General features: G+C 42.9%; 1 protein-coding gene across 1 annotated transcript in view; it reads left to right on the top strand.

The window, feature by feature from the left end:
* LAS1L (LAS1 like ribosome biogenesis factor) overlaps positions 1 to 9188 on the top strand; it is a 384388-nt gene extending 375200 nt beyond the window's left edge. Inside the window, exon 13 of the mRNA XM_078640120.1 lies at positions 8523 to 9188. Coding sequence (XP_078496246.1) covers positions 8523 to 8607 — 85 coding nt within the window. The 3' untranslated portion in view covers positions 8608 to 9188. The remainder of the gene's footprint in view (positions 1 to 8522) is intronic.
* Positions 9189 to 17840: the final 8652 nt, after the last annotated feature.

Here is a 17840-nt window from a genome sequence, read left to right as displayed (position 1 = left end):
GAGGGGACAAGGGATTGTCAGCGTAGTTGATTTCTACGTCATAGGACATGTACATTGGACCCCGGTAAAAATTGTCCACGTTCTATTCCCCCCTCTTGATATAATTGTCAGCGTAGAGGCATGTGAGGGATGCGATCTCATCCTCCAGGGCCCTGTGCTGGGCTGCCCTCTGGGCATTGGCAAGGGCCGCATCTCATGAGCTAGCCGCGGATAGTTGCTTTAGCGGCCACCATAAGACCCAGTGACAAGTGACAGGCCCCCTATTCTGTTCTAGATAAGTGGAAATATGGGATCGGAGCAGAGAGGTGCCCTGGGGAGTACAGTAGCACAAAATGTTTAAATGCTATTGCTTATGGACAGGGGAGGAAAGTGCCAGGTCCAGAGTGAGCAGGACTGGGAAATGGTCGTCAACACGCCCTCCAGCATCCGGGAGAGGACAACCACTGGCTGGGAGACCAAGAAGTAGTTAATGCTAGACTGGCTTACATGCCCTGGCGATTAAAAAAAAAAAAAAGTATACTCCCGGTCCTCAGGGTGCGAGAGTCGCCAGAGATCCACATGGTCAGGAGTAACATCCTGATCCGCATTATTACCAACATCCAGTGGGCTGGTGAGGTCAAGTACCGCGTCCCATACGAGGTTCCAGTCTTCTCCTATGAGATTGTGGAAGGTCCCGATTTAAATGGTGTGAGGGTTGAACTGCAGAAAAAATTGGCGCTTGGATCCCTTAGGCACAAACACCGAGCCAACACAAAGTGTCCAGCCACCAAGCCAAAGTTTAGCAATTTAATCAAGAAAAGTTGATTAAATGCAAATGTAATATATGTGCCAAACAAAAATGAATAATTATAATGTAAATATGTACTGTGAATTTTTGTTTGCAACTAAACAGTCATATGAATGTTGAAAAATGAATTGACAATTTATCAACAAAAGGGTATACTAAAGAAATAAAAGGTAAATTCATGAAAATACAAATAAGAGTGGTTTAAACTGGATTGAAAAGGAATAAATTACAGAAAGCGCAGTAGCGCCAAGTGAACAGTGCGTGATTGGGTGGAAACTCAAAGTTTAGCAAAGGCACAGCAGCCTACTCATTCTCCTCGACCTGTCAGCGGCATTCGACACGGTTGACCACAAGCTCCTCATCAAGTCCCTCAAGGAAAGTGTAGGTGCTAACGATATGGTCCTGCAATGGTTCGACTCCTTCCTCCAGAACCGCTTCCAAAGAGTCAAAATAAAATCCTTCACATCCGACCCCCTCCCCGTCACCAGAGGGGTTCCCCAAGGATCCGTTCTCTCCCCGCAACTGTTCAACATATACATGGTACCCCTCACCATCATACTGAAGAAAGCAAACATCCCCTTCCTTCTTTATGCAGATGACACACAGATCTACATAGAAACCACCTCCTTCAACGACATTCTAAAGCTCAATAACACGCTCAAAGAAATCCAAACCTGGCTTGGGAAAAACCATCTCAAACTCAATCAAGGAAAAACAGAACTCCTCCTCATCTCCAACAAGGACGACAACCCCCAAATAACAGAATGGATGGAAGCTATCGACGCCCTCAGGGGGAATCTCACTCTGACTAACTCAGTAAAGTCTCTCGGAATCACCCTTGACCATAAACTTTCAATGACGAACCACATCAAGAACTCCGCAAAGAGCGCCTTCCTTAATCTGAAACTCCTCAACAAAATCAAACCTCACATCCCGCAGAGGGATCTCCAAACAGCCACCCAATCCTTGGTGCTATCCAGACTGGACTATGGGATCGCAACCTTAACAGGCACAGCCCTATCACACCTAGCGCCATTGAAAACAACCCTCAATGCAGCCGCCAGAATGGTCTCAGGGGCAAAGAAATTCGACCACATTTCCCCAGCACTTAAAGACTTAAAATGGCTCCCAATGGAAATGCGCGCCAGCTTCAGAACGGCTTGTCTGACGCACAAAGCCTTGCACACAGGGAAACCGGAATACCTTGCCTCCAAGCTCAGGAAAGCGGGCCAGTCCAGAAACCTCAGAAGCTCGAACACCCTACTACTCATCCCCATGAAAACCCGGAAACAAAAAACTGCAACGCGCTCGTTTACCGGCAACGCCCCAAAAATCTGGAACTCCATCCCAGTTGACATCAGGACTACGTCCTCATTTCAAGATTTCAAGAGACGCCTCAAAACACTCTACCTCAACCGTGCATTCCCGAACTCTACCTCAGCAGCTCACCCTGCAACTATGACTACCTCTAACCCACTACCTCAAACTCGCCCCTCAGGCGCCAATTAACAATGTTAATCCTTGATCTTACATGTATCTCCTCTCCTTGATATATTATTTTGCAACTGCTCTCTCCAGCTCGACTGTAAAGCGCTCCGATACCCTCGGGTCTGGCCAGCGCTATAGAAAACTCCAAAAATAAAATAAATCTGGATCCGTCCATGTATTAAGGATAGTGAAAGGCAGGGATCTGCGTAAAAGAATCATGACGCAGCACTCTCTTGTTTGCCCAAGGCCGTATGCTGGCGCCACCGGGCAACTTCTGTGAACTACCCACCCCACCTAATCATGACGCAACTTTTCGGACTCCACATGAGAGGGTTGGGTTTCTTGAAAGACTGCCACGTCAACTCGCTTGGACTGCAGATAAGAAAACACCTTCTTATCTATATATATAAAAACCAAAGTATGTCCATTTGTCCTTTATGTATTACTACACCATTCATCCGATTGGCATGAAACTTTGGTAAGTTGTTGAGTACACTCCCGCGAAGGTTTCTGGCAAAAAAAAAAAATTGTTAAATATCGGCCACCCAGGGCCCTCATAATCTTTCTAATACTGAACGTTTACAGTTTACGGTGCGACTCGCTTTTGCAATGTCCATCAACAAAGCGCAAGGACAATCGCTGCAAGTGTGTGGACTAGATTTGGAGAATCCGTGCTTCTCACATGGACAACTGTATGTGGCCAGCTCACGCGTCGGAAAACCTTTTGATTTATTCGTGTACGCAACGTTTACAGTTTCCGGTGCGACTCGCTTTTGCAATGACCATCAACAAAGCACAAGGACAATCGCTGCAAGTGTGTGGACTAGATTTGGAGAATCCGTGCTTCTCACATGGACAACTGTATGTGGACAGCTCACGCGTCGGAAAACCTTCTGATTTATTCGTGTACGCACCAGACGGAAAAACAAAAAATACCGTGTATCCACAGCACTCGAATAAATAAACAGAATTAAAATAACTCCTTAAAATAATTTCCATATTAAAATGAATAAGTTTAAAAAAAAATGACACAATGTAAATTGAATGTTATCATAACAAGGTTCCTCAAATTTCCTTTCTTCTGAGATCACAGCAATGCGCGACGGGTAAGCTAGTGTTTTATAAAATGTGTCAAGCCATTAACATTCCAGGAGAGTACCTGCAGGGGTTAGGGGGTGCTGGAGCAATGTTGGCCATCATGGCAATGGAGCGTCAGAGGTGGGGGTTTGGGGCCAGTGAAAAGGGACGGAAGAGAGCAGGATTAAAAATAGAGGGGGAAGAGAAAAGGAAGAAAAGCAAAATGAAAAAAGGTGGAAGAAAAGAGAAAAGGAAATTAAGAACTCCTTGAGCGTGGGCAGGTAGCCCTGGGCAGGTAGCCCTAAGCAAGTGCTTGACGCTTAAATTAGGGGAAGACTAAGGTAAAATAAATGATGGTTGGAGTAAGAAGGAAAAGAAAGGGGAATTAGATGGCTAGGAATGGAGGGAAGAAGCCTCTGGGGAAGCCGGTGACTGTGTACTGCGGGTCTAAGCCTGGGAGGCCAGGCATTTCAGTGTTCCAGTGAAGAGGGGCAGATTGAGCTAGTGATAATGAATCAGGTCAGTGACAGAGCCATGGGGCTGGAAAGAGAGGGGGAGAGCGTCGGGGGCCAGCAATCCCAAAAACTGGCTGGGAGGGGAGGAAAGGAAAGAAAAGAGGGCATGAACAGCAGCAGTTGTGGTGATGAACAGGGGGGCGAGGGAAACAGAAGGCTCAGCTATAAGGCCCTGGACCCAGGAAGCACACCATGGGGGCAAAAAGGAGGTGTAACCGCAGCAATAAATGAAACAGCGGTGATTGAAACGACAAGGCAGACCTAACATTGCAATGCATAGCAAAACACTGCAAAATACAACTGAAGATGAATAGGCATGATACGACACAGCTTTTATACAGAGTAAGAGAGAGGCATGTTGACAGTAGTATTATACTCAGCCGTTCATTCTGAGAGTTCTGGAGGCCTCTACGTGCAGTGGCCGGTGCATAAAAAAAACCAACAACAATAATGGGCAAGAAAGTGTGTGTCTCAGACACTGGGCTGATTGGGTTTCAGTAGAGAGCAGGATTTGTCATGGCCCCTGTCCTGAGGAAGAGCATCCAGTTCTTTGAAGGCCATGTCCTTTAATCCTGGGAACTGGCCAGGCGGTCCAGCTCCCTGCCCTCACCAGGAATCCAATTTTCACCAGATGTGAGGGGCGGGGGGTGTAATTTGCCTGATGGGTGGGGTTCAGCAGATGAATCCGACGGTGTATACTTCATCTTTTGCTTACAGAGTCTATGCAGAAAGGAGCGCAGTGACCCCAGGTTGGAAAAGTCCTTGGACCTGCAATCCTTCGGGATCCCCATAGGGGCAGGTTCAAACAGTCCAAATTTGATACCCAGTTTCCGTAAGTGGGGCCGCAAAGCCAAGAAGGCCTTCCTCTTGTCGTTGGCCACCCGAGAGATGGCAGTGGCTATGCAAATTTCATACCCCTCATAAGTGTGTGTACCCTGAAACAGGCTGGGGTCAGGAGTTGTCATACCTGCTCATGACGAGGAAAGCAGGCAATAAGAGGGTCTGGCCGGTCTGATGTAGCCAAGCGATGGGAGGGCCACACGATGAGCCCGCTGTATTTCCAGGGGAGGAGAGAAGTTCAGCCCCGTGAGCACAGGGAGAAGTTCCCGGAGGAAGCCCCTGACATCCGAGCCCTATGCATAATCAGGAAATCTGAAAAACCAGACATTGTCCCTTCGTCTTCTATCTTCCAGGGCTGTGAGCTTGTTCTTCAGGTGCCCGAGTTCCTGGTCTCTATCCGGGATGCAGTTGAGACGTTCTTATGCGGTCGAGAGACCATGCTCCACCCCCTCCTGAAAGCCTGCAATGTCAGATCGTATGGATTTAGTCTCAATGGTGAGGTCCAATATCTTGGAGTCCAAGCGGCGACCTACCTCCTGCAAAGTGTGGTCCATTGTAGTATCCGGCTGCGGATGGGGTGGCCACAGTAGCCGAGGCAGTAGACGTCGCCATGGAATGTAGTTGGGAGATCACCTCCGTGATGAGCAGCTGGCGAAAGGTCTTGCTGGCAAATTTATTGGAGGGCATCAGCGAGTTGGAAGCGAGGAAGAGACAAGTCCGGTCACCCAGCGTGGCGGTACAGGTTGTGGCCAACAGATGAACCACTTCCTGTAGTGCCGCTCAGTGAGGATGGACCATTCATGGACAGATAAGCCTGAAGGGTGACATATCGAAGTAGTGTTGTTCAGTTCAAGCTGCACACCCCAAATCCATCCAGAGCTGCTCCAAGGGAAACTGTTCAGCCGCCCCTCAGGGTTTACTCCGACCTCAAACACTGGAGATCACAAGCGTTGCCAATGTCTGTTTCAGGACCTACTAGACGCCAGCGGTCAGATGCCACAGAATGTTTGAGGGGGCGCAAGGCCTCTATGTTCGGGTTACACAGCTGCTCTATTCTTTGGTGACCATGGTTCCACGAAGTCCAAATGAGTATTCAGACAGCCAGGAATCTTGTAGGCATCAGTAGGGTGGGCCAAGAAGGGAGGTGTAGTGAGAGGGTAGGCACTCCTGTGGCCAACGGGTCCAGCGCTGCAAGCTACTCACTGAAGATCCCAAGGTCTGAAGGGCGAGGCGGGCCCCCGACTGCAGCTGGAGGTGACCTGGCAGCTCCAGGAGGGTAAGGTATGACGAGGCGAATGTTGTCGAATGGTATCTGGTAGGCCACGGTGAAGCCACTAGGCCCGTCGGGGGTTAAGGACGCTGCGTGCCCCAGTTTTGCAGGTCCTCTTGTGCGGCTGTTAAGCAAGCGGCAGGTGAGTGACGTCTCGGGCACGTTGAAGCAGCTAAAGGGGGGTTAAACGTCTTCCTACTTTAGTTCTAACGATTTGCAAGAGGAACAATTAGTAGTCTGAACTGCTCTTGATCAATGAAATATGAGAGAGTGCTCAACCACTCTTTTCTATTTCACAAAGGCTGGGTGTTTACTCAAATCCTTTTGGGTGTGTATTGACTGGCTTGGATCATATATCCAGAATCAACACAATAAAGGTATTATCCACCCTTTTGTTGTAGTTGTTTTAAATCTTCTGTCAAAGAACCCCTGCTGCCACTATTTCCACAGGTCCACATTATTGTCTTATCTGCACGGGGGAATCGGTCTAAGCTTTTTTTTTTTTTTTAAACATTTTTCCTGAAATATCTCTAACTGGGCTACAGCTAAAGTTCAAAAAGTGAAGCAGAAGTAAGTCAGGCATGCAATATCTTCTTTACTGTTCTGATGCTGTTCCTGCTGAGTGCTCTTTTCGGCTGTATATATGTTGAAACAACGGCTTATTCCTTTTTGTTGTGGTGATTTATTTTTATAAGGTGCCATATTTGACTAACAAGCCAGTAAGTCCCTCAGAGACTAAACAGCTCCTGGTGGTCCGCGGTGAAGCTGCGTGGCCTGTACAAAATTGAGGACGCTTATGGAGGCATGGGCCTTCCTGTGATGCCGCAGAGAAGGCAGCTGGAGCTTGGCATCTTTGGGGCTCGATAAAGTGGCCAGGACCTCCCAGTGGCATCGCGAGGGCAAGGAGGTAACCTGAGCCGATAAGGATGCGGTTCCCACAGCCATTAGTTCTTCCTCCATCTGTGGGAACACTCCAGCATGTGGAGCTCATTAGGGCGTGGCCATCTTAGTCTGTGACCAGACCATGCTCCCAAAAAAGGATCCCGTCAAGTTGGCTACTCCTTTGCAACAAAATCTCCTATGAGCTAGCCGGAAGCAACCCTTTTAGGGCATACAAGCCTATTCCACATGGGCTAAGGCCTCTCCGAAGTTCATTAGCAAGAGGGGTGCCAGGCTGTGACATTGGCGTCTGTGCACATATTCACCTTAAGCCAAGTGGAAAGATCCCTGGAGGAAAATTATCAAGGCTTCACACTATACTTAAATCTTTTAGCACTCAAATGTCACATCTTACACACCATTTTGCCAATGAGCCAACACCGAACTCAAGTACACTTCTCCGCGCTGAAATGCAATGCTTATACTGTTTTATTTATAAAAAAAATTCCCCTTATGTCTCTAAGTTTAAAATTTCAGAAAAGTTTTTCCAAAAGGTACATACAAACAAAATATTAAAACATTTTATACAGTTTATACATTCCACTGTGTGTGGTCCCACAATACAAAATAGTAAAAGCACAATATAAAACAGAAGGCACAATCATAAAACAGTGCATACAGTATATGACCCCAATGAAGCAGCAGCTATAGTTATCTGATTAAACATCAGGCGGATCCCTTAGCCCTATATGATTGACACGGAACCACTTGTACAGGGGTGTCCCTTGTATCTAGAAATTCCTTGGCTTTTTTGGATTCCTTAATTGACACAGGCGTTGATGCGTTTCGGTGGTTACATTCAATGTATAAAGGACCACCTTCTTCAGGACACTACTGCCTTAACAGTCCGCTCTGACTGGTAGGCCATTTTGCCCACTTGGTCCTGCATGACTTTCTGTTCTGAGTCCACTCCCCAGAACATGCCACCTGTTGAGGAGGTATAGTTGTGATATCTATTCTAAAATTAAGGAATCTGCTGTTACAAGTTACTTCTAATTGGTAACACTCTTTCTAGTGGATACTCGACCTAACCACAGATTCCTCGCTGTCTTCTCAGCTCTACATTCTATGCAGAAGATTCCTGAACGTCACAATAAGTCTCTAGGATAGATTTTGCCAATTTTTCTTAGCCCTTTGCCGAGGGCATAACAGGAGAAAGCTGAGAAACTGGCTTTAGCACACGAGTGGCATTTATATGCAGGGACGGTATGGAGCCACATGGTTCCACCCATCAGTATGCAGGAGCACTAATGAGAAAATTCTCTAGTTCCAGTCTGGCACCTGGGGATATTCCTAAAATAAGGAATCTGTAGTTAGATGGAGGATGCACCAGAAAGAGCGTTTGACAGTGGTAAGTAATTTGTTCTTTCCATTTCTCGTTAACTCAAATGATTATCTAATCTATGATTTTTCTTGACATTTGTATGTCTTCATTTAAAAATGGTTCTTGCAAATAACATTCATTACCAAATGATAACATTAGTCTGGTCATTGATACCGATTTGTCAAGCTTTATTCAGCCAAACTCAGTTGTTAGCGGACTAACAAGCATTACTGTGTAAAGTGCTATATGTTGAGTAATGCAGAACTTTTCTTTGATCTGTAGAGCTGGAGAGTTTAGGGCTTCAGAAGGACTGCATTGGACACAAGCCGACCTTCATCGGATCAAGACTGGAATACAGTTGTTCTAACTTGCCATATAAGTGCAGTGAATCCAGGTCCGGATGATGTGCTATTCACCACGTACTATTGTAAAGTGCTTATCTTTGTGTTGTTGCTATTATCCTTTTATTTAAGTTGTATATACCGTACAGAAAAGAAACCATTGAACTTCAGAAGGAAACGAGTTACTCAGCCTTTTAATTTTTTACTTACGCTCACTACAACATTTGTGTGTGTGTTTTTTTTAGTAGTTTGTTCAATGTGACAAAAACACGGTGGTTCAAGTATTGAACAAATATTATGGTTTTACTTCTCTGTTGGCCTTACAGTTTGCAAGCCTTGGTAGCCAGTGTACCCTCATTCATGTTCAGCTAAATATTTTAGTAGCTATTGACTACCCTCTGTTTTCTATTTGAAAGATGGAGTTGACAGCCGGGTTTCTTAATTCATTTAGTTATCAAAGTTGTACCAGTGCATCAAGCGCTGTTACCAAATTTCAGGGGCATGTTGTTGTGGGGTGTGGAGGAAGGGTGACAAATAACAGTTTTTTGCCTATTTTTTAGTTTCTGTGTAATGCTAAACTCAATTATTAAATAAAATATTTCAATAATGTGGTCGTTTTTTTATTCACAATTGTGTGTGTTTATAGACAGTGCGTGGATATTGACAAAACAGCCCACTGAGAAAACAGTTATTTAATAGAGGATGCAAACACAAGCTTGCAGGTCACTGCCTCAAAGTCATAGAAATAACATTTTGTATTAAGCAAACTCATGACTATGCTCTTGTTCCATTGGTTGTATACCACAATCAAAAGCTTGAAGTACTGCCCACGAATTTACGAATTGTTTTATTTCACCCACTACAATCGCACATTTTTAGATATATACGAATTATGACCCCCAGAAATTAGCACATTCAATCCGAGTTTCATAAAGTTATTATTTTATTCATTTAAAAAATAAGCCAATAGATCAATATTTCATTGATATTAACAATTAATCCAATAAATATATTCGTTTTAAAGTAAATAGTACTGTATAGGTAGGATAGTGTACATCAGTGCGATGCATAGAATTCTCAATTAAGATGCCAAACAACGATGGCCTCATAGGAATCACCCAGTTTTGTACAATCATGGAGACCTGATGAAGACTCCATCAAACTAAACTGACCATTTGTAGTATGTATGATTATTAATTTATACTGTTTCTTTAAAGAATCTTTCATGAGGAATCTTTCATGTGGTTCTTATGTATGTCATAGATATTCTTAGAATGTGATGATTCCAATGTCACAGTTATTGTGATCCAGTTATTCTTCTATGCTGGTCGTGGGTTACTTACTCTGGAATAAAGCCTACTTTCTAATATCAACTAAATCAGGATTTCCTCCTCATTTATGATACCATTCTAGTCTTTATTTCCTAATGTGAGTGATTGCTTAAAATATAGCTCTATGCTCTGCATGTCAAATTGCACAAGGGTTGCGAACGTTCCGAATAATTTTTAATTTCTTTTTCAGCACAGCTTTACAGGTACCCTGTTCCATATTTTTGCACAGTTGCGAGATGGACATTGTAAAGTATTTGGTTTCTTTGCTGGTAAGAAGAGTCAGGAGACGTTGTATAAGTCGTTAGGTAAGGTTTATTACCATAAACCAAAAGCACACCACAGGAGCACATCCGCACTTAGTAAACTCCAACTGTAGAAGTGACAAACTTACAGTTGAAGCTTACAGGCAAGAAGTGTCACGAGAGATGCGTCTCTTGAAAGATAACATTCTTCAAGAGACGCGCGTGATAGAATACATCATAAGAACATAATGCACGTGAGTAACATAAGAACATAATGCACGTGAACATTAGAAGAACACTTACTAAACTCTATGAACTCCACATCTCCTCCCTTCTCACCAAATAAAGAAACTGAAAGAAAACTTAACTTAAAGAAATGAAACTTAACAAAAATAATAATCTCTAAAGCGAGTGGGAAAGGAGCAGTTCCTATGAGTTCTAGATGTACCATCAGTAACTTGAGTAAAGGTGTCATCATTCTCAAAATTGTCAGGAACAGGAAGTGAAGCCTCAAGTGAAGGTGAAACTTCCTCATTTGAAACTTGGGTGACTTGAGAAGGAGAAGTGGTATCATTAGAAGTTGGAAATTCCAACTGTGGTAAATCAAGAAAAGAACAAGAATGATTTCCATTTTCACTCTTGGTTCTAAGGATGCTCTTGGCTTGTTCAGAGGTTAACTTAACAAGTGAACGTTTATTACGCCACCCTCTTTTATCTAAAAATAAAGAACCTTTGGACACCTTAAGTACTTGGGTAGGAAGTGAAAACTTAGATAGGCCTTTCTTAACTCTATCTATGGACTTAAACATGACCCAATCACCTACTGCAAAAATTTCAGGGGTAGAGACAACTTTGGCATTAAAATTCCGTTTTTGTACAGCTTGTTGTTTCTCAACATTACCCTTAAGAACTAATTTGTCAGAACAGGCTAGACAAACAGTTTTCTCTGAAATTAAATTTTTAATCCAGGAAGGACAAACAGTACCATGTGGGTTTCTTTTTTTAAGTAATCTGAAAGGTGATATGCCTGTGGTGGAGTGTGGGGTAACCAGGTATGCCCAAACTTTTTCTCTTAGGAAAACCTCAACGTTTTCCTTACAAGAATAAGCAGTCTGAATGCCCTCTTTTAAAAATCGGTTCATTCGCTCAATCAAACCATTTGATGCAGGGGAATACAGGGCTACTCTCAAGTGTTTGATATCAAACTTCTTGAAGAATTCCTCCATAACGTTGGAGCAAAAATGCGAACCATTGTCACTGACAATTTCTTTTGGGGGACCTTCCATTCTAAAAACCCTTTGTAAGAATCTCATGGCTGAAATAGAATCTGGGTTGGTACAAAAATCAAAGTCAAACCACTTGGAGTAATAGTCTACAACAGAGATTATGTAGCGTTGAGATTGAGGAAGAATCTCAAAAGGTCCGGAAAAATCAATGGCCAACTTGACCCAAGGGTCATCAGGAATGGGAACATTATGTAATGATACATTTTGTAACTTCCAATGCTTATCAGAAGCTAAGCAAGTGCTACAGGCATCAATCCAATCATTGACATTCCTTTCCATGGCCGGCCACCAGAAATGCTCCTTTAATTTGCGTGAGGTCCCGCCTACACCTAAATGACCTTGATGCGCAGTAAAAAATAATTTTTTGCGTAATATTAAAGGTGGAATACATCGATCACCTCTAAAAATGATTCCATTTACAATTGTTAAATCTTCAGAAACCTGTGCAAAGGACTTCAAAGAGGCAGGAAGAGAACGAATTCTGGGCCAGCCTGAAATTATTAGATTCTTTACTGCTACAAGAGTTTCATCTTCAGCATAGTATTTGAACCAATCTTCCTCAGAAATAGAAAGAGGAGAGAGAATTAAATCCTCCAAGGAAGCAACGACGCACTCAATATCATTTCCAAGCACATCATTATTATTTTCTAAAGGCAACCTAGAAAGAGCATCAGCTCTCATGTTCCTGCCTCCAGCAATGTGGTGAATGCTGAAATTAAAGTCATTCAATTTGGAAAGAATTCTAACTAACCTCGAAGAGGCTTTACCAGTGCCGTTTCCATTTAAGAGATGTATTAAAGGTTTATGATCAGTGTATAATAAAAATTGAGAACCCCAAATGTAAATTTAAAATTTTTCTACAGCCCAGACACAACCCAGGGCCTCTTTTTCAATGGTGCTGTAATTGTATTCAGCATTGCTGAGTGACTTTGATGCAAAACCAATGGTATGTTCTACTGAACCATTCCATTGACAAAGAACAGCACCAAGACCTTTTTGACTTGCGTCTACATAAATGCCACATTTAAGACCTGGTGTAAAGGATGATAGAGCTGGAGAATTTATGATGACTTTCTTAATGTTATTGAAAGCCAAATCTGCTTCATCATTCCACAAAAATGAGACATCTTTTTTTATTAAAATCCTAAGGGGTTGAACCAATTGAGAATAATTTATGACAAATCTCGAATAATATTCGGTGAGACCAAGAAATGATCTCAAAGTATCCTTGTTGTTCGGACTAGGTACATTTTGAATGGCCTGAGTGAGAGAAAGTTTGGGTTTGATACCCATGGTGGAAATGGAATGACCTAAGTAGTCTAATTCCTCCACAAAAAACTTGCACTTTTTTTTACCAAGGGTGATTCCAACATCCCTGAAGCGAGATAGTACAATACGTAAATCCTTAATATGTTCATCAACATTTTTTGAGTGAATTAAAACATCATCTTGATATGCTTGCACACCCTTAATATTACATAAAACGCTGTCCATAAATTTTTGAAAAACACTTGCGGCACTTGCTAAACCAAAAGGGAGTCTCAGATATTTAAAGGCCCCAAAAGGAGTAATAAATGTGGTAAGTTCAGATGAACATTTGGTCAAGGGAATTTGGTGGTATGCACTCCTTAAATCTAAGAGCGTAAACAATTTGGAATCAGCAAGTCCGGTGAGAAGCTCTTGAATTCTAGGTAAGGGATAACAGTCAATCAAAATATTTTGATTTAATGATCGAAGGTCGGCACACAAACGAATGCTAGAATCTTTTTTTTTAACGACCACGATCGGACTGACCCATAAAGATGAATCAACAGCTTCAATTATCTTCTCATCTACCATCTTCAATAGTACCTTTTTCAAGTCATCTCTCACATTGAGAGGAACATTCCTTAATTTGTGAATAACAGGAATAGCATTTGGTTTGAGACGAATGCGATGTTCATAGTTCTTAATCATACCAACAGAATCATTAAAGACTTCTGGGAAATCTGAAATGATTTTGTTAACTATCCCTACATCAATGAAATTAACAAAGGACACATCACATTGTTCATTTATCTGAACAGGACAATCAGAACCAGGGACAAGTTTGAGACCCATTTTGGCAAGATCTTGCCATCCAACAATGCATTTTCCATCAGTTGCAACATAGACCTTTGTATATATACATCTGCCCAAACAAGTTACACTAGTAATGAAAAAACCCCACATTTCAATGCTTTTCCCAGCATATGCTTTTGGTATGATATCCAACGGTTCAAGAGTAATTCTGGAAGACCAGTGAGTATTGAACAGCAATTCAGATATAATAGTAACGGGGGCACCCGAATCTGCCATCATGTCAATTGTTAAATGATCAACAATTACTTGGCAAGTTGGATCTTTTGCGTGTCCCAGACCATTGGAATCAACCATACAAATAGAAACTGAATGAATAGAAAGAATTTCTTTTTCAATTAAGTTTCTACTAGGAGTAACAATTTCAACAGTATTAATAGTAGTATTTTTCATTTCAGAGTCAATAAATTGAACATCATCAGAGTTTTCACCTGTAAAGCAAGAAATGTTATTAATCTGAGAACTTTTCCGGTTACGACAAACAGTTTGAAAATGCCCAATTTTTTGACAAAAGGTGCACTTTTTCCCTTGGGCCGGACAAATTGGGCTGTTACTCAAGTGTGTTTTAGAACCACAACGAAAACAAAAGGTATTTGTTCTCCTTTGAAAAGGTTTCTGAAAGGGCCTATTTCTAGTATAAACAGCATTAATGTTTAAATCAGGTTGAGGGAAAGAATTAGTTTCAGTAATGCATTTAGAAGATACGATCGATCTTTCGATACCCTTAGCTATTTCTAAAACTTCAGATAAAGAAGGGTCTCTGCAACTCAATATTCTCTCTTGAATCTTCTTGTGACAGCAATTATATACAAACTGGTCTCTCAAAGCAGTTTCTAGGTAAGTTCCAAAACTGCACTCAGCAGCAAGGTTTCTCAAAGCAGAAATGAATTCTTCGATAGACTCATCCTGTTCTTGACGTCTTTTCATGAAATTAAAACGTTCAAGTATGACACTAGGCAGTTCAAGGAATTTCCTTTTCAATTTTAAAACTGCAGCGGAATATTCATTAATATCACCTCCACCACTAGAAGACGGAAGAGGATTGGGTAAATTGTTAAAAATCTGTCTGCCTTCTTTACCTAAATTGCTATAAAGGATTGCCAATTTCCTCTTAGGAGAGTATTCATCTGCTCCTATGGCAATTAAATAACTTTCAAAGTTTTGAAACCAATGTCTCCAAGGTTCTTTAGGCTTTCCAGGTACTGGTAAAAAATAATTCAAAGTAACTATCTGCTGGTTCGTGGCCATGTTGCTTATAACGAAGTATTAATGAAAAATTGTAAAGTCAAATTTGTAAAATTTAAATCCACTGAAAATTGTTTGATTATTCTTTTAAAACTCTTCACAAGAGATAAAATTCAATGTAACCCCTTGAAAACCGCTCACCGTAAATCCTTTAAATAAGTAAACGAAGTTGTTTCCTTTCCGACTCCTCCGATCGGTAAATCGTTGTCATGGTAACGTGGAAACAATCCAATATGGCCTCCAAGCGTAGCTACGCTCCTGCACGTATGCGCGATGACGTATGCTCGAGACGAGATGATGATCTCGCTCCCGTCATGAGTGACGCGCAACAGGGGCCCGTCAAAAACTGAAGAAATGCATAAAATTATGCAAAATTTCGAGAAGACGGCCAATCAGCGGCGGATTTTCCGGTAGCAGAGCTTGAAGAGGTCTTGAAGCTGGCGGTGAGGTTAGGTGGGATCGTGCAAGGTAGGTGATGTGCTCTTTTTGATTAAAATGAGGGTCCTCGTCGCCAAATGTAAAGTATTTGGTTTCTTTGCTGGTAAGAAGAGTCAGGAGACGTTGTATAAGTCGTTAGGTAAGGTTTATTACCATAAACCAAAAGCACACCACAGGAGCACATCCGCACTTAGTAAACTCCAACTGTAGAAGTGACAAACTTACAGTTGAAGCTTACAGGCAAGAAGTGTCACGAGAGATGCGTCTCTTGAAAGATAACATTCTTCAAGAGACGCGCGTGATAGAATACATCATAAGAACATAATGCACGTGAGTAACATAAGAACATAATGCACGTGAACATTAGAAGAACACTTACTAAACTCTATGAACTCCACAGACATTGATAACAGTTAAATCACAATACTGCCATTACGCTTTCTCTGATATACTGTCTAAATAGGGCTTGTGTTCATCCGATTGTGTGGCCTCGTCTGTATAAATTAGATTAGTTTTGAAATCATAGGTGTCGCCTGGAGCGTTACTCTTTTCAGAATTATTGTCCTGGTCTCTTAGGAGCTATAAGTCGTCCCTGCCACTTGACAGTATCTATTTCTTTCCTTAGCAAGCGACTCAAAATAGGATTTAATCTTGTTACTAGAAATGGATTATAATATTCCAAATATATAAAGGATTTTGCTAGCATAACAGTGAATAGTTCTAAGTGGCTTTCCAGTTTCTATTGATATTTGAAACCACCAATCGAAGTGGTCTGGCCAGGCCATTAGTGTTAATGTATGACATCGTGTAAAGGTTTACGTCACTTGCCCAGTGAGGAATCCCTGCATGAGCACAAGTAGATGCAGGGCATAACCGGCACAGCAGGTTCACTTTCAGTGGACAAGAGGAGATTCAACACAGCTCCTACTTATGTTTAAAGCAACCAATCAGGTAGGCAGAGTGCAGGGCCCATTTCTACCCCATCCAGCCTGTAACCAATGCAATAGAGAAGGTCAGACGGATTATGCTGCGCAAGCAGCAGAGCAGGATTCCGCTGGTGTAGGCGTGAGATGGGTGAAAGTGGTTTGATGGATAAGGTGCCTGTTTAGGAGGGGAACAACCATTACAACACGGGTTTTACCACGCGTTGCTTTTACATCGCATGCATTACAAGGCATGCGATGTTACAACGCGTGGTAAAACTACGCTTACCATTACATCGCATGTGCTTTTACAAAGCATGTGATGTAATGTGTAATGGCCGCGGCGGCGCCTATCCACGTCATTGTGAGGAAACTTAGGCAGTTTCCTTACAACGACGTGAAGCAAGCAGGAAGAAGGAAGCAGGATCCGACGGCGACGCTGGAGAGGAGAGAGGTAAGGGGGTTTGTGCATGGGGTGGGGGTTACTTTCGTAGGGTTTAGGGTAGTGTTTTTTTAAAAACGTTTTAGTGTGTGTTGTGGTGTTGTCGTGTATGTTTAGTGTAGTGTATTAGGGATGGTAGTGTAATGTTTATGTAGTGTAGCGATTTAGGGTAGTGTAGTGTTGTAGTGTTTGTTTATTGTAGTGTATTAGGGTAGTGTAGGGGTGGGAGTAGTGTGGGTAGCGTAGTAGTGTTATAGGGTTTAGGGTAGTGTAGGGGTGGGAGTAGTGTGGGTAGCGTAGTGTAGGGTTTAGGGTAGTGTAGGGGTGGGAGTAGTGTGGGTAGCGTAGTAGTGTTAGGGTTTAGGGTAGTGTAGGGGTGGGAGTAGTGTGGGTAGCGTAGTAGTGTTGTAGGGTTTAGGGTAGTGTAGGGGTGGGAGTAGTGTGGGTAGCGTAGTAGTGTTTTAGGGTTTTTGGGTTGGGGTAGTGTAGGGATGGGAGTAGTGTGGGTAGCGTAGTAGTGTAGGGGTGGGAGTAGTGTGGGTAGCGTAGTGGTGTTATAGGGTTTAGGGTAGTGTAGGGGTGGGAGTAGTGTGGGTAGCGTAGTAGTGTAGGGGTGGGAGTAGTGAGGGTAGCGTAGTAGTGCTATAGGGTTTAGGGTAGTGTAGGGGTGGGAGTAGTGTGGGTAGCGTAGTAGTGTTGTAGGGTTTAGGGTAGTGTAGGGGTGGGAGTAGTGTGGGTAGCGTAGTAGTGTTTTAGGGTTTTTGGGTTGGGGTAGTGTAGGGATGGGAGTAGTGTGGGTAGCGTAGTAGTGTTTTAGGGTTTAGGGTAGTGTGGGGGTGGGAGTAGTGTGGGTAGTGTTTTAGGGTAGTGTGGGGGTGGGAGTAGTGTGGGTAGCATAGTAGTGTTTTAGGGTAGTGTAGGGGGCGGGAGTAGTGTGGGTACTGTAGTTGTCTGGTAGTGTTTTTGGGTTGGGGTAGTGTAGGGGTGGCAGTAGTGTGGGTGGCATAGTAGTGTTTTAGGGTAGTGTAGGGGTGAGAGTAGTGTAGGTAGCGTTGTAGTGTTTTAGGGTTTAGGGTAGTGTAGGGGTGTGGTAGTGTTTTTGGGTTGCGGTAGTGTAGCTGTGGGAGTAGTGTGGGTAGCGTAGTAGTGTTTTAGGGTTTAGTGTAGGGGTGGGAGTAGTGTGGGTAGCGTAGTAGTGTTTTAGGGTTTAGGGTAGTGTAGGGTGTGGGAGTAG

This window comes from Lissotriton helveticus, chromosome 4_2, assembly GCF_964261635.1.
Source record: "Lissotriton helveticus chromosome 4_2, aLisHel1.1, whole genome shotgun sequence".
NCBI classification, from domain to species: Eukaryota; Metazoa; Chordata; class Amphibia; order Caudata; family Salamandridae; genus Lissotriton; species Lissotriton helveticus.
This window is presented reverse-complemented; position numbering and strand designations above follow the sequence as displayed.